Here is a 21,240-nt window from a genome sequence, read left to right on the forward strand (position 1 = left end):
AATATTGCACTATTATGTTTTCTAATGCTCTGAAATTTTTGTTAACTATGTTCATGTTTCTGATTAGCTTGTAATTTCCTTTTTCATACTTATTTTTTAATCTGTTCTCATAAAATAAATAGGAGAGTTTCTCTTTTTTTCTCTCCTCCGAGAGAGTTTGTACAGGACTGCACAGTGATCTCTTTTCTTTGAGTGTCTGGTAGAACTCATTTGCAAAACCAAATACTATTGGTGTTTTATTCATATCATGTATTTATTTTTAAAATATGGAATTCTCATGAATTTGCATGTCATACTTGCACAGGAACCATGCTAATCTTTTCTGTATGGCCCCAATTTTAGTATGTGAGCTGCCAAAATGAGCCTGTCATTTTATTTATTTTTAATGGTTATAGGGCCATTCAGGTTTTCTATTTCTTCCCAAGTCAGTTTTGGCAAGTTCTGTTTACTTATTCACTTCGCCTTAGTTTTTTCTTGTTTTGGGCATAAAATTGATCATAATGTTCTTATTATCTTTTTTGATCTCTGCAACATCTATATTAATATCTCCCCGTTATTACTCATAGTCTTTACGTATGTTGTTTATTCTGTTATCTTAACAAATTTTGCCAGAACTTTTCAAAGTACTAAAGTTTGGTTTTGCTGCTCTTCTCCTTATTAAATCTTTGTCTTCTGTTTCATTAATTTCTTCCTTTGTCTCTGCTGTTTCCTTTCTTTAATTATCTTTGAGTCTATTTTGTTTTCTTTTTAACTTCCTAAATTGGCTGTTTAAATCATTACATTTCAAATTTGCTTTTAAAAATATGAGCCATTAAGGCCATATATTTCCTTTTGAGTGGCGTTTTAGTGGCATCCTATAAGCTTTGATGTACAGTATTTTCATTGTCGTTTACTTTAAAATGTTTTCTAATATCCATAATTATTTTTTCTTCATCCCATGATCTATTAAAAATGTTTACAACTATGTAAGAGTTTTGTTATTATTTAATTTTGTTGTAGTCAGATAATTATTCTGTATGAAGCATATTCAAGGCCTTGAAACATGCTGATACATACTTCTTAGCCTAATACATGGTCAGCTTTTTAAATGTTCCATATGTGCTTGAGAGGAGTATGTACTCTCTAGTTGTTAGACACAGTGTTCTAAGCGTTTTGTGTTTCCCAAATATTAATTACTATTTTATCATAGCTTAATCTGTAAATTTTGATAGAGGTGTATTATACATTTTCTGCTCTAACGATTATTTATCAATTTTTCTTTGTAGTTCTGTCAACTTTACATATTTTTAAAGCAGGGTTATTTGGTACATACAAATGTAAAATGTATCTTTCTGGTGAACTGAACTGTTTATCAAAATATGGTGACCATATTTATCTTTAAAGATGGTATACTTTGGCTGGGCGTGGTGGCTCATGGCTGTAATCCCAGCACTTTGGGAGGCTGAGGCGGGCGGATCTGAGGTCAGGAGATAGAGACAATCTTGGCTAACAAGGTAAAACCCTGTCTCTACTAAAAAAAAAAAAAAAAAAAAAAAAAAAAAAAAAATTAGCCAGTTGTGGTGGCAGGTGCCATCTACTCAGGAAGCTGAGGCAGGAGAATGACATGAACTCAGGAGGCGGAGCTTACAGTGAGCCGAGATCCCACCACTGCACTCCAGGCTGGGCAACAGAGTGAGACTCCATCTCAAAAAAAAAAAAAAAAAAAAGTTGGTATACTTTTGCTTATAGCTACTCAGATTTCTTTCAGTTAGTATTTGCTGGGTACATCTTTTTTTCCTTCCTATGCTTTCAAAAATTATGTTCTTAACATTTTAAGTCTCTTGTAAAAACATTTGTTTGGATTTAAAAAACCAAGCCTGACAATCTTTGTATTTTTTTAATTGGCCAATTTATTCCATTTATATTCACTGTAATTACTGATTTATTTTCATTCATTTCTTCCATCTGTTTTTCTGCTTTACATTTGTCCCATTTTTTTTCTAAATTTTCCCCCCTCTCTTTTCTTGTTTTAAGTTGATTTCTTTTTCTCATTCTCTTTCCTCCATACCATATGGAATCTCTACCTTCTGTTTTTTAAGTGATTATCCGAGGCATTTTGACATGCATATTTAGCTTTAAAAAGCCCAGTGGCAGGAGTCTCTCTCTCTCTTACTTGACTTGCCCCCCATGCTGTGCATAAGCTGGGATGAAACACCAAACTGGGATTCCCATGCTGTGTAGACTCTAGTATAGATTACTTTTAATGGTAAAATCTGCAATTACTTTTGCACCAACCTACCACTTGCAAAGGTTCTAGTAGGTTTAATCTTCTTCAACCCCCTTCACGGTCCCATGGCCCCTCCTTGCCCTGAGCCAGAACACTGGAAGCTAGTGGATGCTAATGGGGTTATAGGTGTGTATAACACGGCGTCTGCTGAACAGTAAGTGTTTGTGATAAACACCTCGTTTTCACATTTCCATCCTCCATTCCCCTTCTCATGCTAACAGCACCTTGATTCTTCTTTGGAATTCGACCTTCCCCACTTTTTGTCCTTGTAGATTAGGTGGAGTTGACCTATTTCCCTTTGCCCTGGCTTCAGGGTTGGGTACGTGACAGTTGGTTTCGGGGATAGACATATGACCCAATCCAGCTGATGAAACTGAAGCCTGGAGCTTTTTGTTGGAATAGTAGGAAAGGGATATACTTTTCCACTGGGTCTGCAAAGATGTTAAGATAGAAGCTTGCACCCACTGGTGGCTCTATGGGAAGACTCCACCTGAGGAGGAAGTCAACACAGTGGAAAGCCGAGTTGAAAGTTGGAGAAAGACAAATTCCTGAGGACATTTGAGCCCTTGGGTCCAGCCACGCTTGAAGCTACTCTTAGTCTCTTCAGTTCTATGAGTCAGTTACCTATCTCCCAAACTCCATCCTCTTGTAACTGGGTTTCTGCTACTTGCAGTTAAGAGGGTTCAGACTAATCACATTCCTAAATAAATGTCATTTGAATCTGAATCTCGTGTTTTTACATGGACAGTGTTATAATATGTTCAGCCACCAGGGGACAGGACCCGGTTTCAGAGCTACTGGGCGTGGGTAGCTTTGCTCAGCCCCGCTCTGAGCCTCGATTTTCTCATCTGTGAAATGAGTTAATAATAGCAGCCTCACAAGGCTAATGTGAGGACAATGGATGATGAATGCCAGTGCCCCTTCCCATTTCCCTCCACTGCTTATCATACAAATGATCAGACAGAACCACCATCTGTATGTGTTACCCTGCTATTTCTTGCATCTGTGCCTTTGCACAGATTTTGTTATTCACACTGCTTTAAATTCCTGCATTTTCTTCTTTGCTGGTCAATTTATCCTGTGTCTTTACTTTTTTTTTTTTTTTTTTTTTTTTTTTGAGACAGAGTCTTGCTTTGTCGCCCAGGCTGGAGTGCAGTGGCACGACCTCAGGTCACTGCAACCTTCACCTCCTGGGTTCAAGCAATTGTCCTCCCTCAGCCTCCTGAGTTTACAGCCTCCTGAGTTTACAGGTTTAATCCCCTCCTGGGATTACAGGTGCATGCCACCATGTCCAGCTAATTTTTTTTTGTTATTTTTAGTAGAGACAGGGTTTCACCATGTTGGTCAGGCTGGTCTCAAACTGACCTCGTGATCTGTCTGCCTCTGCCTCCCAAAGTGCTGGGATTACAGGTGTGAGCCACCATGCCTGGCCAATTTCTCCTGTTTCAATACTCTGTTCAGTATCATCTCCTCTAGGCAGCTGTCTCTGAGGTCTCCCAGAATTACTGGTTCCCTCCTGGCTCCTGCAGCCCCTTTGCCGAGGCACTTATGTCCCTGGGTTAGGTGTCAGCTTACTTGTCTGTCTCCTGGACTAAACAGGAGTGTCATAAAGGCAGGCGTCGGATCTTTCATCATCTACCTTGTCCAAGTTTATGGTAGGTGTTCATGTGTGTTAACGAATGAATGAGAACCCCAATAAATCTCAGTTTGGATAGTGATTCTCCTGTCTTCTGACTTCCCAATTTCACAGATGGTCAGAAGCAGTTGAGCTTCTCCCCGGCTGTTTCCAGTAGCCGGTACCCACTTTCTGGCTTCATTTCACCATCTACCTTCTCACCACCAGCCTGTAAGAGTCTTGTGGGCAGGAGCACCGGAGGGAGATAGTGAGGGAGGTTTACCACTTCAACAAACATCTGAGCAGCAACTGCGTGCTAGGAGTGAATGGGAGGAGGTGTGAGATTCGGAACCAGGAGTCCTGCATTCTGTCTGAGCCTTCCTCATCCACCGCTGCTGGGTCTCAGACAACTCCATCCATCTCTGTTCCTCAGTCCCTCTCCACATCTGTACAACAGGAGCAGTCCTGAAGAAGAGGCTGTGAAAGCCATGAGATGAGATGGGAGAAGTGGAATGTTTTGAAATTTCAGGGAATCCTTCTCTTTCTCCGCCTTTGTAAATGTTTTGTCCCTGAGGGTCCCTAAAAACTGACAGTAGCTCACGCCTGGAATCCCAGCACTTTGGGAGGCTGAGGTGGGTGGATCACGAGGCCAGGAGATCAGATCGAGACCATCCTGGCTAACACAGTGAAACTCCGTCTCTACTAAAAATACAAAAAATTAGCCGGGCGTGGTGGTGGGCGCCTGCGGTCCCAGCTACTCGGGAGGCTGAGGCAGGAGAATGGCGTGAACCCGGGAGGCAGAGCTTGCAGTGAGCCGAGATCGCGCCACTGCACTCCAGCCTGGGAGACAGAGAGAGACTCTGTCTCAAATAAAAAAAACAAAGCACAAACAAACAAACAAACAAACAAAAACCTGACAGTAGAGGGACTGTGTGCTGAGGCTGTGGGCTGATCCTGTACTGAACAACACACGGAAACCCCAGACTGAGAGGGTCAGTTTCATCCTGGGAACTGGGTCACCAGGACGTCACTCCTTTAAGAGGAAATGGAAGTGCAGGAGGTTGGGGAGAAGAGGGGTTGGCTCCTATCCTTGGGGCCAGCCACAACCCACCTCCCGAGAGATCTTTCTTACTGCCTTAGGCTTTTGCAAAAATTGGGGGGGACCCTTTTCTCTAGACCATACCTATTTTTTGGTTGTTTTAAAATATGCCGTGGTGGAAATTTCAGGACACAAAGTCACCTGGAGACCAATCACGGTGTTCTTTTCATTCCCCCTTGTTTTCTGCCACAAATCAACATTACCCAATATGCCCAAATGCCCCAACTGCAGCCCTCTGCTCATGAAAGGAATTCTTTTCTCAAGGCCTTCTCCTGGTTTTCTGGAAGTAAGCACAGAGGGTTTGCCCGCCCTCAGGGTCTGCTTTGAAGAAGTGGAGATTGAGGGGCGGTGGGAACGGCAGGGATCCCCCTTTAAGGCAGGGCTTACTTCTTCCTGCGTTAACAGGCAGCATGAGCAGGCCGCTGAGCAGGCCGGGGAGACTCCCAGCAAGAGCTTTGCAAACATCCTGGGTTTGCTTTTGCACCCAGTGAGGTGAAATGAACCCCGTGGGACTTACTTGAGATCAACAGTTGTCAGTCACAGGCCTTAACCCCTTTTTAATATCTTCCATGATAAAGGGAAAGTGAAGGTCTGGGAGCTTTAGGCCCACAAAGGGAATTGTGATGAGGGAGCTCCTGGGACCCCTATCCCTGAACACTCCTGAGCTACAGCCTCGGACCTGACCTGGAGGCTGCCAGAGGGAGGGGTTGGCTGTGACTCTAGCAGGATCCCTGAATTTGCTGGTGAATGAATAAATGCCTGGCAAGAAGTAGCATTTACTGAGTGTTCCCGTTCTGAGGCCTGAGCTAGGTGTTTTGCATCTTTTTTCTGTTTAACTTTCTCAATGGTACGATAAAGCGAGAACAGGTGTGTGCATTTAACAGACCATGAACGTGAGGCTCCACATAAGTAAGAGCTGCCCCAGGTCACGCAGTAGCAACGCTCAAATCTGAACCCAGGGCTAGCTGACTTCAAAGCACGCTTCCCTCCCACGATGACATGCTGCTTCCTGTGGGGCGGGCTAAATGGATCAGGCAGAATGGTACAGAGGGATAATACGAGGGACACGGAGATGATCTAGGCAGGGCTGCTGGTCTCCAGCAACTCAAGGGTGAGAAAACGTTTGGGTTAATTGCTGCAGTGTAAAAACAGAACTGCCTGTGTGATAACAGGAGCCTGTAAGCGAGCGTCTGCAGGTAGGTGTGCCAGTGTACGCACAGGTGTAAACTACACACAAGGGCAGGTCTGCTTGCACACAAGAGCGTGTGTGTGCTCCAGTGCCTGAGTGTGCATGGGTGTGTTGCCCGTGAGTGTGAGTGGGCGTGCACCAGCAAGACTGTGTGGCACAAAAGCCATTTCTGGCTCTGGAGTTCACGGGAGGCTACATGGAGCAGGTGGTGTTTGAGTTGGGCCTGTTGCCATGAGGGGTGTTTGGGAAGGTGGGTAAGGCTCTTCAGGCAGACAGCAGCCTGAGCTCTGGGGTATTCTCTGAGAACAGGGAATGGCCTATCTCAGCCGAAGAGGAAGCAGCATGGGGCGGAAGAAGATGAGAAGGGCAGAAGGGATTCTGTAGTCGGAGCATGAAGGTCTTGATTGAGGAATTTGTGTGTGATCTGGCAGGCACTGGGGAGCCACTGAAGGCTGTAGAGCAGGGAGAGTGTTGTGAATTGAACAATGACTGGACTCAGTCTGTGACCGGGATGGCCCTTCTTCAAATTCTATGACTGCATGGGGCGGTGAATACTCCAGTGGGGGAATGGGGAAGGGAGCTTGCCTCTCTGGCAAAGCATATTCACTCACTGCTGGGAGAGATGAGGCTGCAGGGGAGTGGGTCTGGGCAATTTTCATGGGCATCCTCTTTAAAGGTAAAACTTTAGGCAAAATGTGTGACTCAGCACGGTCTTTGAGCATGCACTGGGTGCTCAGCCTGGGATCCCCCACGCCACCAGCAGTCATGCTAGCGGGGACTTTACAGAAGAGAGGACTGACCTTCCCTGGGGTTGAACGCCCTGACCAAAGTCACATAGCTGGTGAGCAGAGGAACCGGACTCCTGCCACCTCCACTAGGCGCAAAGTCTGGGCTGAGCCCTAAGAACTACCACTCAAGGCCACCGTCCGCTGAGCTCCTGCTGCACTGTGGCCCGTCTCTAGCATTTTCTATGTCTTAACTCAGTTCCTTCTCACTCCAAGCCCATGGGGCAGGTGCTGAGATTCTCCCCGTCTTATAGAAGAGGAAGTTAAGGCACAGAGAGGTTAGAAGACCTGGCAAGGAGGTCACACAGCCAGTAGGCGGCGCTGAGTGTGTTGCAGACCCTCCGGTGGAAGAAGTGAAGGCGTGGGAGCCCTACTTCCTGCGAAGTCCCTCCCCCACCTCCCTGCCATCCACTTCCTGCTACTGACCTAGGATTGCTGGTAATAAAACCACAAGAGTATGCATGGAGGAGGCCCTTAACATCCACACTGTCGCTTAACTTTTACAACATCCACGTGATTGATATGATAGATATTTATCCTGTTCTTATCTCTAACAGATGAGGGCGTCTTGGCCCAAAGAACTTCAGTCACTTGCCCAGGACTCACAGTGAGTGGTGGAGTCTTGCGAAGTCCAGGTCGGCCCCATGGCAAAGTGGGGAGCTCCCCGCCTTATAATGCACAAGGCCGAACTCAGAGGGGGCCCAGAGTTGGCCCACGCTGCTCCAGAATCGGGGTCACACTCAGGTCTCCCAAGTCCTGGACTGTGTTTGCCCTGCCCAGCTGCTCGAACTTTTCAATAACTGCCACTTTCAGATGGGCTGACTTCACGCGCCCTCTCCTCAAAACCGTGAAATGTTTTTTTTCAAACTGAGGGAAACCCCCAGGCTCCTGCCCACTCATGCCAACGGCGGCTCACACACAGGCAGTTCTCAGTATCAGTCACGATCCCTCATTACATCCCAGCTCTGAGACGCAGGCGAAGTGTCACGCCCATTTTGTAGATGGGGAAACTGAGGTTCACAGAGGCCTACTGTTTGCCCCTGGGCCTTGAGCAGTGCCTGGCAGAGCTGGGAGCTGGGAATTGCCTGGGCCTGTTGAGTGCTGTGTCCTGCATGTAGGCCCTGAATCGCCGTGCCAGTTTCTTTGGTTTGAGACCTTTACTGGCTCTGTAGCCTCTGAATGGCTCAGGCCTTGGACCTGGGGACCTCTCAGACGGTTCCTTCTCAGCCCCTTCGAGGATTCCTCTCCCCTCTTCCCTGTCCCCTCGCCCATCCTTAAATGCTGGTGACCCCTTCTCCGTGCGGTCTATGCCCTCTGCCTTAGTCTGCCGCCCCCACAGCACTTCTAGGGCCCTCTTGCTGATGTGGCTTCGAGGAAGTAATAACCTGATGGGGCTGGCAGCAGGGAGGCCCCCACAGCCTGTCTAGAAAACAGCGAGGCGAAGTGTGGCAAAAGGCTTCAAATACCCTCCCCTTTCGCCAGTAATTGTTTCCAGAAATTCCGTTTCTAGGGAAATAATGTGAAAGAAACAAAGTGTTCCCTGCATGAAGATGTTTATCATAGAGTGAAGAAGAGACAACAGCCAGATGCAACAATAGGGAAGGGTTTTCTCGCACCTACTCCCGCGCGAGCTGGTGTACCCCTGGGGCTCACTGTGTGCTGGACACTGTTCTCCAGCCTCTATATTATTCTTTCTTTTAATCCTTGTAACAACTTTTTGAAACAGGTACTAGTAACATCCCCTTTGACAAGTGAAGAAACCGAGGTTTGGAAAGGTTAATCAGCATGCCCAAGGTCAGCCAGCTCCCTAAAGTCTGACTCCACCAGCCTCAACTGTTACCAGGGTAGCGATGGTTAGTAGTCACCATTACCAGGTAATTGTTGGGAGAGGGTCAACGTGCTGGGCAGCGTGAGATGCTTGTCAGGTGGGGCAGGCTGGGCTGGACTTTGCAATGCAGGGAGACGGCACGGCTCCTGGCCCTGGCTTGTCTGTGTCATCGGCACTGGCCCTGCCACTCAGGCAGCAATGGCAGGTGAAGGCAGACACAATTTCCTAAGTCCCAAACAGAAACGGTGGAGAGAGAGTCAATGTGCTTTAGGTTTGCAAGAGCCCCTGTGAGCCGTTCCCCACCACCCAGGGTGAAGGGGGCACCACCTGGGGAGTGGGGTGGTGGGCTGAGTTCAGTGCTAGGCTGGGCCCTGCTTCCTACTCCCAACACTCTCCTGTTGGGTCAAAACCTGGATGGCAGGGGAGCGGGAGTCACTAGAAGGCGAGTTTGGGGGAGTCTGAAAGCACAGAGGCTGTGCTTCACTTCCCATCTAGAAGCTCAGAACAAGGCTGTCTCAGAGGAAGGGGCCCCTGCAGGGGAACAGAAATAGCAGCTAGGAGGCCTCAAGCTGTACCCCAGTTCCTCCTTCCTCTCCTCCACAGGGGCTGCAGATCGTTAAAATCTCCCAGAGCCCACAGTGAGCCTCAGCACATGGCTGAGACTTGGGGACTGCCTGCTAGGGTGTCCTGGGGTGGGGACCCATAGCAGAGACAAAGGCCTGCAGGGGGATGTAGCTGGCTTTGGACAGTGCCAGGGAGAGCCCAGGAGCCGGCCAACTATGTCCACGTGGCTGCCATGGATAGAGAAGCTGACAAGACAGGTCTGGAGTGGCCCAGAGAATGCCACTGGGGCCAGACAGCCTCTGGGGACTTACACTGGGGGGATGCAGGTGGGGAGGGGAGAGAAGCCTGCAGGGACTGCGTGCCATTTCCAAAGCCACCATGTTTACTACTGGAAGTGGCTGAGCTCCCTGACCCGGAAAATTTAAGTTTTTCCATCATCTGTGAAGTGGTGGCCTAGAAGGTCCCAGAGCAGAATAAAACAAAGTATCTTACACCTGGGCACGTCCAGGTGTGCGTGCCAAGCTCCACTACTGGGGCAAGGGCGCTCACTCAACTGTTCCTTCCCCAGCCCTGGGAGGGAGGCGCTGGAATGATCAGCTCCATTTTTCAGATGAAGAAGACAGAGTTTGAGAGAGAGGAAGTCACTTGCCCCATGTCAGCCAGCCAGCCAGCTGGGGAGGTCGGCCTTCAGAGCTCTGGCAACAGACCGCCGCCATGTCATAGATGGCTTCCCAGTTTGTGAGAGTGTCTCGTAAGGGACGAGTGAATGGGGGAGACAGCAGGAAACTCAGCAGCCACAAAAGGGAGAGACTTGCTGCCTGCTCGGGAACGAAGACCAGGTGGAACGAAAGCAGGGCAGAACGCGAGCGTGTGCATCCTCTTACCACCGTGATACCAAGGCCATGTCTGCACCCACACCAAGATGGGAAGGGAGCGTCGAGCTGGGACTTCAGGGACTAGGAAGGATGGCAACAGACATGGGGTTCTCTATGACTTTCCATTTTATCTTCCATTTTCACAGTAAGCTTTAAAACTCTGTGTCTCCAGATTCAGCATGAGAAGGAGAAGTTCCCTGAATCCTCTGGGCATTGGGGACAGCCCTGCCACCCACCCTGACAGTGTCCCTGGGTGACAAAGGGATGTGGTCAGTCCTCACATGAGGAGGGACTGAGTGTCCTCCATGGACCTGCGACCCCCCGTCTGTGAGGCCCTCGCTACCTTCTGCAGCTTTCTGCATGGATCAGAGACAGGAGAAGCAGGCACACTGATGGCTGTGTAGCACCACCTGCCAGTTTGGGGCAGTCGGGACCACCTCGACTTCCTATCTCCAGGCAGGGCGGGGAGGGAACGGTCCTCCTACCCCAGGAGAGCCTCAAGGGCTGTGTACGCCCTGCAATGCAGGCACACCCCCTTCCACTCTCTGAATGCTCTGCCACAAACAGCCACTGCGAGTGTAATGAACACCCCAAAACAGGGAGCCCTGTGACTCACCACTGCTGCTTCAGGGACAGGGACAGCTGCCAGAATTCTTAGCTCTCTTTTACAGATGGGGAAATTGGGACTCAAGAGGGGGATGCGATCTCTCCAAGCTCACACAGCCAATCTGTGGCAGGGAATGAGGAAGTCTGGTCTGGTCTCCTGTCCCCATGGCTGGGGCTCTCTCAGCAGTCCCGCCCTGGGCCCAGCCTGCACCCTCACCTGCCCCTGACTCCTGGACCGGCAACTCAAGTCGTGACAAGGACACGCTTTACTGAATTTGAGAGACTCATTAGTATGAAAAACACGTTCCTCACCACCCTTGCCAGAAGATTCTTGACACAACACAGTTGGGGGGTTGGCATGCGCTCTCCGTTGTTAAGTATTTATATATAGTTAGTGTTGGAATGGTCCCCAGACACCGATCCAAGTCTCCCGTTTTCAGATGGGGGGCACCAGGCTTAGGGTCAGGACCCCCCTGGAACAATTCAGTAGCACAGCTGAGACATGCATCCACAGAGCCTGCCCTGAACTTTCCAGCTGCTCCTTGGCAAATGGGCCATGGGGAAAATAAATAAATAAATAAAGGCTGCCACTTACTAAGCATTTGCTGTGTGCCAGGCGCTTTGCATAAATCGGTGCTAAATTTTATCCTAGTTCTCTCAGGGAGGCATTTTTATCCCCATTTTGCAGATGAGCATGCTGAGGCTCAGAGAGGGCAAGCCACCTGCCCAAGGTCACACAGCCAGGGGCTGGAAATGGCACACATTTCTTCCCCCACGCCAGGGTTGGCAAACCATAGCCCACAGGCAAATTGAGCCCACCACCTGTTTTTGTCAAAATGGTTGAAAAATAATAGAATAACATTTTGTGACCCTGTGAAAATGATATGCAGCTCAAATTTTTGTGTTCATAAATACAGTTTTATGAGAACACAGCCATCTCCATCCATTTATGTACGGTCTGTGGCTGCTTTCACCCTACAAGGGCAGAGCTGCGGCACTGCAACAGGGATCAAATGGGCTGCACAGCCTAAAATATTTGCTATCTGGCCCTTTGCAGGAAAAGCTTTCTGACCCCTGCCTTTTGCTGGGCTGTCTCCTGAAGGGTCTGGAAAGTACGCAGCCCCCATACGGCTGTGCAGGCCGTTCTCTGCACAAAGGCATCAGGTGAAGGGGGCAAGGGCCTGCCATGAGCCCTTCCTCTGCTTGCCAGGCTGTGCACCCCAGGCCGGGTCCCCTGGAGGAAGGGCCTTTTCCTCATTTGTTCACCTTTCTGTGCTTTTTTTTTTTTTTTTTTTTTTTTTTTTTGGAGATGGAGTCTGGCTCTGTCACCCAGGCTGGAGTGCACTGCAACCTCTGCCTCCCAGGTTCAAGCGATTCTCCTGCTTCAGCCTCCCGAGCAGCTGGGATTACAGGCATGCACCACCACTCCCAGCTAATTTTTGTATTTTTAGTAGAGATGGGGTTTCACCATGTTGGCCAGGCTGGTCTCAAACTCCTGACCTTAGGTGGTCCACCGCTTCAGCCTCCCAAAGCGCCAGTATTACAGGCGTGAGCCACCACGCCCAGCCGCCATGCTCCTTCTTAAGGGTACAAATGTACTAGCAGTGGCCCCGAAGGCATGGTGCCCCTTCCCGCCCCATCTCGGTCCCTGGGAAGGTAGCACCTTCAGACCCGCTCAGAGGGAGCCAGGAGGTGTAGATCAGGGCAAAGGCAGGGCAGGGGAGGGGAAGGAGGGGTTCACAGGTAGAAGCCAGAGTCTCCAGATGGCTTCCAGTCACCATCCCCAGACCCATGTAGGAAGGTTCTCTACCTTTCAGTGACTCCTGGGGGGCCACGATTTATTCTCCTTGACTTTTGAGGCTGTAAAGGGCTTCCCACCTCCTCTCTGCTCTCCTTCCCCTGACTTCCTCTCCAGGAGTGGGAGGGGCTCTCACTCCCCAAACTCTCTGAAGAGACAGAAGAGGAAGAGGATTAACTGTGTGCTGGCACCGTTGCTCCGCGTGGCTGCTGTGCAGAAGTGCAGGCCCTGAGAAGCTGGGCGGGCAGGGATTGGGGCCCCGGTGGCCCAGGGTGCAGCCTCGAGCTCTCCACCCAGGGCCTACAGAGGCCACGAGCCGCCCTAAAGCCCAAACACTTGGGGAAGGAAAAATGGGCCCTTGGAGGGAAGAAAGGGAAGGACAGAAGAAACAGGGGAAGGAAAAATCACAGCAAAAAGGATGGAAGAAAGAGGCAAAGGAAAAAAAGGCAGAAAATAAAGATAGCACCGTGGCAATGTTACGCTACGTGAGGGAGCCAGGCACAGAAGAGCACCTGTTCCATGAAATGTCACACAGGCAGGTCCAGAGAGGCCGAAAGCAGACGCGTGGCCACCTTGGTGTGAAGGTGCAGGGAGCGGAGCGCAGGGAGCGTGGGGGTCAGCTCACAGGTGCAGGGCTTCTTTTGGGGGTGGTGAAATGTTCTAAAATGGATTGTGATTGTAGATGCACAACTCCATGCACATACTAGAAACCACTGAACTGTCCACTTCAAACAGGTGACTTCTATAATATGTCAAATGTAGCTTGAAAAAAACTTACAATAAAATGGAAAGAAAGAAAAAGGCAGGCAGGCAGGCAGACAGACAGGAACAAGAAAACGAAATGGATGGTGAAGAATGAAAATTCTCATTTGCTGAAATACCTGTCACATGCCAGGAATTATGCTAAATGTCTGTGCCCTTTACGCCTTTTCTGACTTTTCCAAGTAAGTCTGATGGTTATCAGCATTTTACAGTAAAGAAGCTGCAGCTCAGACTGGAGAGCGACTTGCCCGAGGTCGTCAAACCAGTAAGTGGTGGGGCCATGACTCATGCCAGGCAGGCCCACCCTCCAGCAGCCCAGGAGAGCACCCCCAGCAGCTATGAGACAGGGCTCCAGCTTCACAAGGCAGCCAGAAGGTTCCTGAGTGGCGGGGCCAGCCGGGGCCCCTGACTGTGGGGTGAGCTGCCCTGGGCGTAAGGCAAAGGGCACTCATAAAGGCCGGGCAGGAACACTGAAACCATGTGCTAAAGGGAGCATTTCAGTAAAGCTGAATGTATAAGTGAACAAGCTGGGGCTCTTGAAGGGGGTGAACACATTCAGGCCCTTAAGGAAACTTATCTTCTGGGCAACAGCTCTTCTTGAGAAGTGTGTGTATCAGACACGTGGCTGCAGCCTCATCTTCTGAGATTGGATTTGGAGCAAAAGATAAAGTCAGTCTTGCTCCTCAAGCTGTGCCCCTGACTTCTGGCCAAACCAGGACATGCCGTGGCGATGCTGTGGACGCAGCCCAGGTTGTTGGGAACTCCGGATTCCAATCCTGACTCAGAAGCTTGCTGTCTATGCTATTGGCCAGAAGTCGCACCACCTTCCCGGGTTCATCTGTGCTGGAGCTGGAGAGGGGTTAGGCTGTTCCCACCCCACGGTTCTGTGATTCAGAGCTGGTGCTGGGTTCTGCCAGGAAACCTGCCCCGATGCCAGTATTTGCAGGGAGGCTTATCGTGCCCTCCAAGCTAAAAACGGGAACCAGGAATCTCTGAGTTCTTATGAGGTTTCTGGAACTTCTCTCTTAGAGACGTGGTTTCCTGATCTCTACAGTGGGGGTGGGTTCACTTCTCAGGGTTCTTGGGGGCCTAGAACAAGACATTCACTCATTCATTTATTCAACCAGCAATATTCCTGGGCCTGTTCTGTGCCAGGCACAGTGCCACGTGTTAGGGTCTAGTAGTGAACAACACAGACAGGGGCCTGTCCTATGGAGCTTACGGTCTAGGGGGAGCAGACGTTAAAGCAATAGGGTAAGTCAAGAGGGGGAAGAAGAGGGCCTGGGCTGAGGGGCGCCTGCGTGGGGTTAGACACCATGTGGGCTGAGGGGAGCCAGAGGGGCAGGAGAGGAGGTCGTGGCAGGGCAGGGCCTTGGAGATGGGAATAAGAATTTGCCGTTTTACTCTAAGCAATAGGAGAAGTGGAGTATAATCCAACTTATGCCTGAAAACCTCACAGAGGGAAGGAAAGCAAATTCAGGGAGCCAGTCAGGGGCCAGTTGGGATGCTGAGCTGATGGGGGGACAGAAGAAAAGCTGGAAGGAGTGGGGAGGCACCAGCTGTGACTCCAGCCCTCCAGACATCAGGAGTAGTGAAGCCACAGGCACAGGCCCAGGGAGTGTATAGGCATGAGGAAGGGCCACGCCCGGAGACCGTGATAGCCCAGGTGCTAATGAATATTATCTCCCGCCTTGGGAGATTACCATGAACAAGTGAATGGGTGGGGAAAGGGCTCAAAGAGACCTAGGCAGGGGTCCAGAAACACAGGGTTCTCCTCCCAGCCTTTCCTGAGTTTGCTTCACACCTCAGACAGGCCACTTGCCTCCCTGGTCCTCATTTTCCCCATCTGGTATGTGTAGGGCTAGCACTGAGGTGACAGTCAAAAACAGGGCCAAGTTCAAATCCAGAGAGCATTTCACCCTAGAGTCTAGGCTTTGGGATCAGAGAGACTCAGGCTCAAATTCTAGCTCTGCCACTCATTAAGGCTGGCGGCCCAGGCCAGCTCCTCTGTTTCTGGGAGTCCCCTGCGGGTGGGGGCCACACTGTGAGAATGCCTGCTGCAGAGTCACATTCCTATGAGAAGAGGGCCTCAGACTTGCGCACTGCTCTACCGCAAACAGTGCTGGCAGGTGGCAAGTCCTTGGTAAATGCTTCTCACTGGGCTCTGGGTGGTTTATTCTGGCTGGGGCAGAGGGTGGTGGATGGGGCTGGGGAGGTGACAGGAAAGGCAGCAAGACGGTGGGCAGGGACCAAATCAGGGTGGGCCAGAGGGTTGGGACTTGTGGGAGGCTGAATAATGGCCCCCAAATGTGTCCACATCCTAATCCCTTGAGAATGTTACCTTACGCGGCAAAACGGACTTTGCAGATTCGATGACGTTACGAAATTTAAGCTGGGGCTCTAGAGTAGCATGGGTTACCCAGGCGGGCCTCAGTGCAATTGCAAGTGTCTTTCTAACGAGGAGGTAGACGGAGAGAGCTGGCTACAGCAGAGCAGAAGGTGACGTGACCTTGGAAGCAAAAGGCTGGAGTGATATGAGAGGGGCCCTAAGCCAAGGCATGCAGGCTAACTACAAGTGGGGCAAGGTAAGGAAAGGGAGGCTCTCTGGAAGCCTTCAGAAGGAACCAGCCCTGCTAACACCTTGATCTCAGACATCTGGCCTTCTGAATTGCAACAGAATAACGTGTGTTATGTTTGGCCACTAGGCTGGTAGGGATTTGTTATGGCAGCCACAGGAAATGGACACAGGGCTACCTATGTGTAGGCGGCCGTGGGAGGCAGAGGAGAGTCCTGAGCAGGGCACTACACTGAGATTCATGATTTAGGGAGCTCACTGTGAGTGACGGAGCAGACAGGGAGAGGCTGGGAGCAGGGGTATCTGAGAGCAGACAGGGGAGAGGTGATGAGGGGTGATGAGGGGCAGATGGTGTCTGCCCACAAGGCAGACAGCAGGTTCTCGAATGGTGGGACCAGCCGGGGCCCCTGACTGTGGGGTGAGCTGCCCTGGGTGTGCTGCAAAGAGCACTCATAGAGGCCGGGCAGGAACGTTGTGGGGGGGCTGCTAGTTGGCCACAGGGAAGGGAGGACCAACCAGCTTGGCCACTCTATCTTCTGGAGTCACCCCTTGGCCGATGGTGCCCCCACCCCACCCAGGGCAGGCTGGCTCAGTTCCCTTTGGAATTCTTGGCTCAGGCAGACAGCCCAATCTTGGCAGTGATAAGGGCTCTGGGTCAGTGCGGGTTTGACCCCAGACGGAGAGCTGGAAGGACATGCTATCAGCCAGCAGGGAAACTGGGAGCCGAACTTATCGAGGGACACATGAGGCCCTGATCGCCCTGGCAGTCTTGGTGGGAATATCAACCTCTGGCTGTTCTTGGCTACCTCCGCCCTCCATGCCCTCAACCACGGTGTGGGGCCCTCTGACTGGCTCCCCAACCCTTCTCTGCCAAAGCCCTCTGCCCCTGCACCACTGGAGGACAGACCACAGCTGTGCTCTCCAGGAGCATGGGCCCTGGACTCGGCTCTGGCCCTGCCTCCATGGCTGCATGCATGACCCTGGCAGGCACTGCCTCTCTGCTGGCCTTTGTTTCTTCACAGCCCCTCACCCAGGGTGCCCGCAAGGATCAGAACAGGAGATGGACACTCATACCCTGCAGCATGCCGGGCACCCAGAGGACAGTCTATGGCAGGCGCTGCTATTTCTGTTGTTGCTCAGATCGCAATTTTGGGTTGTGTCCCTTGGGGCAGTTTACTTGACTTCTGTGAGCCTCAGTTTTCCCATCTGTAAAGTGGAGATTAAGCAAGTCCCTGCTTCACGGGGTTGTGTGGAGGATGAAGTGAGGCCCTGAGTCTCAAGGGTCCAGTCCTGCCTTGGATGAAAGGGTCTTCTCATTTGCATTTAAAAGCTCAGAGGTCTACTCTCCGGGGTGGGCTCCTGGGCCCACGTGCCAGCCCCATCCGGGCTTCAATCCTTGGCATGTGTGGCTCTGAATCTGACCAGTCAGCTTCTTAACTAGACCATGAGCAATTGCAGGTGGCCGAGGGTGGCAGGGGGTGGGAGATGCTCTATCTCACTTCATGCCCTTAGCACTGGGTGCAGGGGTGGGAGTAGGATGCTCCTGAGGAACAATTAATGCCTAGAAACAATGTCAGGCATGAAAACAGGCCAGTAGTGGGTGCTCAATGAATGTCAGCTATTGTTAAGTGCTTATTGAATGAAGAAGTTCCCTTAAGGACCCAGCTGAAAAGGCGGCTTATTAACCCAGGGCTCAAACAGGTAACGGCAAATACAAAGGGATATACAAGACTAAACCCAGGAGTGGCAACCACCTTCTAGCTGAACCACATCCCTGTATTTTTTTCTTTTTTAAGCTTTGTAAACTGAGTAGGCTTTGCACTCCAGCTGCCTCCTGAATAAGAGATTGCGCAAGGATATGGTAGGTGGGCGTTTTGCCCATCAGGACTGGAAGCGGAAGTTTCCAGGTGTGCACTTGGAGGGTGGATTTGAGGGACCGGGTCAAGGGCCTGAGGCCACAGTTCAATGCAGGAGCAACAGGCTTGCTTCAGATGGACAGTGGTGAGGGAGCAGAGGGCCCCAGATCCAAGTCTATGGAGGGACACTCCACCCCTGGGAATGGGGGTAGTAGCTACAAGGACCAGAGGGAATATGCAGGGGTCTCACTAGGCAGTTTTGCCCCCACAACTCCAGAACCTGGAAACCTTGTTGGTGGGTCTGCAGCATCCACACAAGCTTTTCTTGAGTCTGACTTATGTCCTGTTGGGAGACGGCAGAGCATGTTTGTGTCCTTTCGCTCATGTGAGCTTCAGGCAACTCTGGACGGCAAGTAGGAAGCCCGGTGAGGGTAGATCAACTCTCTATGAGATGAGCAAACCGAGGCCTGAGATGGGGAGGAACTTGCTCAGGATACAAGGTGAGTGCCGGCAGAGCTGAGACCAGGGCTGTGCCACTGATTTTCCATAACGTCATCACCATAAACCCCAAAAAAATCTCATTTCTACACCCCCAGTATTCATCATGATTCCTGGCATGTGGTGGGAATTGGATGAATGTTTGCAAATGAATGAATGAACAAATGAACAAACAGATGAATGAAAGGGTCAGTTCCACAGACCAGCATCCTGGAAGGCAAAGCCATGGTCTGTGGGAAGAGAAAGGAAAGCAACATTTATTGAGCAACTTCTATGTGCCAGGTATCCTCTGAGCATTCTTTCATTTGCTCCTCTCAGCAGTGAAAGCCCAGACCAGTAAGCTGCTTCTCCCCACAGGGAGCTTCCTCGGTGCCACTCAGGTCTTTGGTGTGGTTTCCCTTAAGATCCTGCATTGGCTTTGTCACCAGCGAATTTATCCAAATCTCATTCTGATTCTGTGCCTCTTTTCTGCCTGGTGCCCTCAGGAGGGGAATCCTGTTGTCCTCACTTGCATCTCCCGCACTCTGAACATCCGAGAGTCTGCAAGCTTTTAAGATCTATGGCCTCCTTGATTTTGCTTTCTTCTCTTTCCTCTCTTATGAGTCAGTGCCACAAGCCCCTCGTCTACAGTCTCATCCTCTGGTCCACATCTTAGGGGTACCCAGAGCCCTCTTTCCAAAGCATAGATCTGCTGAAGGTACCCTTACCCTTGCTTCTAACTCTTTCACCTTTCCTAAAATCTACAGTATCATGCCCAAACTCAGCCACCTTCAAGGCCCCACCTTTCTGACTCCACTGGCCTCTTTCCCCACCGACTTACACACCCCCACGGTAAAGCTGATGCATAGTAGGTGCTCAATAAATGCTGAACTGAGCTGAGTTTCTCATTTAACCCCACAACAGCCCCATCAAGTGGCAGCATTGGTGACATGGTTATTTGAGTGCTATCCTGGAGGGGTTCGTTGAACACTTACGACTCCTTAGTGGCAGTCAGGCTTCAAACATAAGACTCCTAATTGTAAGGACAATGTAGCTAGGAAAAAGGGCTCGCGAGTTCCAAAGTCAGGTGGCCACTCTTCAGGCCCCAGCTGTGCGGTCCTTGCCAAGTCCTCTGAGAATTTTAATATGCTCCTTTTAAAATGGAGCTAATAAGTTCTCCCTTTGGGGGCCGTTGGGAGGATTAAGCAAGAGGGTGTTTACAAAGTGCTCGTGAAGAGTGCCTAGAACAGAAACCAGCACCATCTAAACAGCAGTTCCTTAAATCATTCCCATCAGTAGCCTCCCCTCCCGGTGCCCCCATCCTGTGCACCAATGGCTAGGGCTATTACCTGTCTGTGGCTCCCTGGGGGGCTGTGACTTCTGTCCCACTCCACACCTGGAGCTTCAGGGGTTTCTCTTCCTGTTGCCTGGGTTCTCGGCTTTGGGTCCTGGACAGCTGAGAGGCGTTGGACCTCACAGAAGTTTTGTGGGAGTTGCGGTTGGCAAGCCTGCAGCAGAAGAGCTGTTGGTACCCGGTACGGAAGTCTCTGTTGAGCGCAGCATACAGGATGGGGTTCAGGGCTGAGTTGGCATAGCCCAGCCACAGAACGATGGCTTCTAACACCTCATTGATGGCATCATCCCCTCTCAGCCCACGGTACACAAACGCGGTGAAGTAGGGAAACCAGCAGATGATGAAGGCCCCCATGACGGCGGCCAGTGTCACTGTGGCTTTGTGCTCCCTGATGGTGGCTGCCTTCCAGGAGCTAATGTGATTGATCCTCTTGGCCTGGTCCCGGGCGACCTTGAAGATGCGGTAGTAGGTGATGCACATGATCAGTAGTGGTAGGTAGAAGGTGACCAGCCCATCCACCAGCCCGTACACTTCATTGACCTGGACTTTGCACTTAGAGGTGGTATGATTGCCCTTGCTGGTCTCGTTCCTGCTGTTCCACCCCAGGTGGATAGACAGGAAGGACAGGGTAATGGAGATGACCCAAATTAAGACCAGAGAGATGGCGACCCGAACTGGGGTGACCAGCACAGGGTACCGCAGTGGGTCCATGACAGCGCAGTACCGGTCGAGGCTGATCATGAAGAGGTTGAGAATGGAGGCTGTGCAAAGCATCACATCCAGGCTGGTGTAGATGTTGCAGAAGACCTTGCCAAAGCTCCACTTGCAGGACAGCTGGTAGATGGCAGAGAAGGGCAGCACCAGGAGGCCGAGGAGCAGGTCAGTGACAGCCAAGGACACGATGAAGCAATTGGTCAGGTTGCGGAGCCGGCGGTTCAAGCCCACGGCCAGACAGACGACCACATTGCCAGCAATGGTGATGAGGATGAGGACCGCAAGGACCACGGTGATGGTGATCTTGCAGGCGGTAGAGTCCAGGCAAAAGGAAGAGGCTGTGCCATTGGGTGCCATGCTGGGACCCTATGGCTCGGTCCCCTGACCAGGGCCCCTGGCTGCTGCTTCTCCGCTCCCAATGTGACAATTATGCCAACCACTGGATTCCAGGCTCCCAACAGAGCCAAAATGTGTCCAATTTTTTTTTTTGGCCAGGGGGTGGGGAAGGCTTCAATGACTGACTCTGGGCTGCTTTTCTAGAAATAAATTAAGCAACACCTTCTAAGGTGTTGAGAATGAATATGAATGAAGAATAGAGAAAAGCAAAGCCTTGAAGCCAGGTTCATGTATCAAACTCCAGTCCTCAGATGATCCCCTGAAGAGCTAGCTTCCTCCCGGGACTGGGGTAGGTCTCCGCTCCCCGGGTTTTGCATAGAATCCGAGGCACTGTCTGGCGGTGGCTTTGGTGTCATGCAGGATGGGTCATGTGGAGACAGAGCTGTATCCCTCTCCATAGCTGGTGCCTGCTCCCATCTGTGTGATGGAGTCAAGTATTGAGGATCTCCCTCTCTGCAGTCAGTGGAGGGCAGGAGCTAAA

General features: G+C 50.8%; 1 protein-coding gene and 1 non-coding gene across 2 annotated transcripts in view; both read right to left on the minus strand.

Annotated features, from left to right (window-relative positions):
• The window catches only part of HRH2 (histamine receptor H2), a 51,032-nt gene that overhangs the window by 4,932 nt on the left and 24,860 nt on the right, over window positions 1-21,240 (minus strand). Inside the window, exon 2 of the mRNA XM_050793232.1 lies at window positions 19,645-21,235. Within this exon, the coding sequence (XP_050649189.1) occupies window positions 19,645-20,720 (1,076 nt within the window). The 5' untranslated portion in view covers window positions 20,721-21,235. The remainder of the gene's footprint in view (window positions 1-19,644; window positions 21,236-21,240) is intronic.
• LOC126957721 (U6 spliceosomal RNA) lies at window positions 260-366 on the minus strand. The gene has a single exon (XR_007726897.1). It is a non-coding gene; the product is annotated as a U6 spliceosomal RNA (small nuclear RNA).

The sequence above is a fragment of the Macaca thibetana genome, chromosome 6 (assembly GCF_024542745.1).
Source record: "Macaca thibetana thibetana isolate TM-01 chromosome 6, ASM2454274v1, whole genome shotgun sequence".
Lineage (NCBI taxonomy): Eukaryota > Metazoa > Chordata > Mammalia > Primates > Cercopithecidae > Macaca > Macaca thibetana.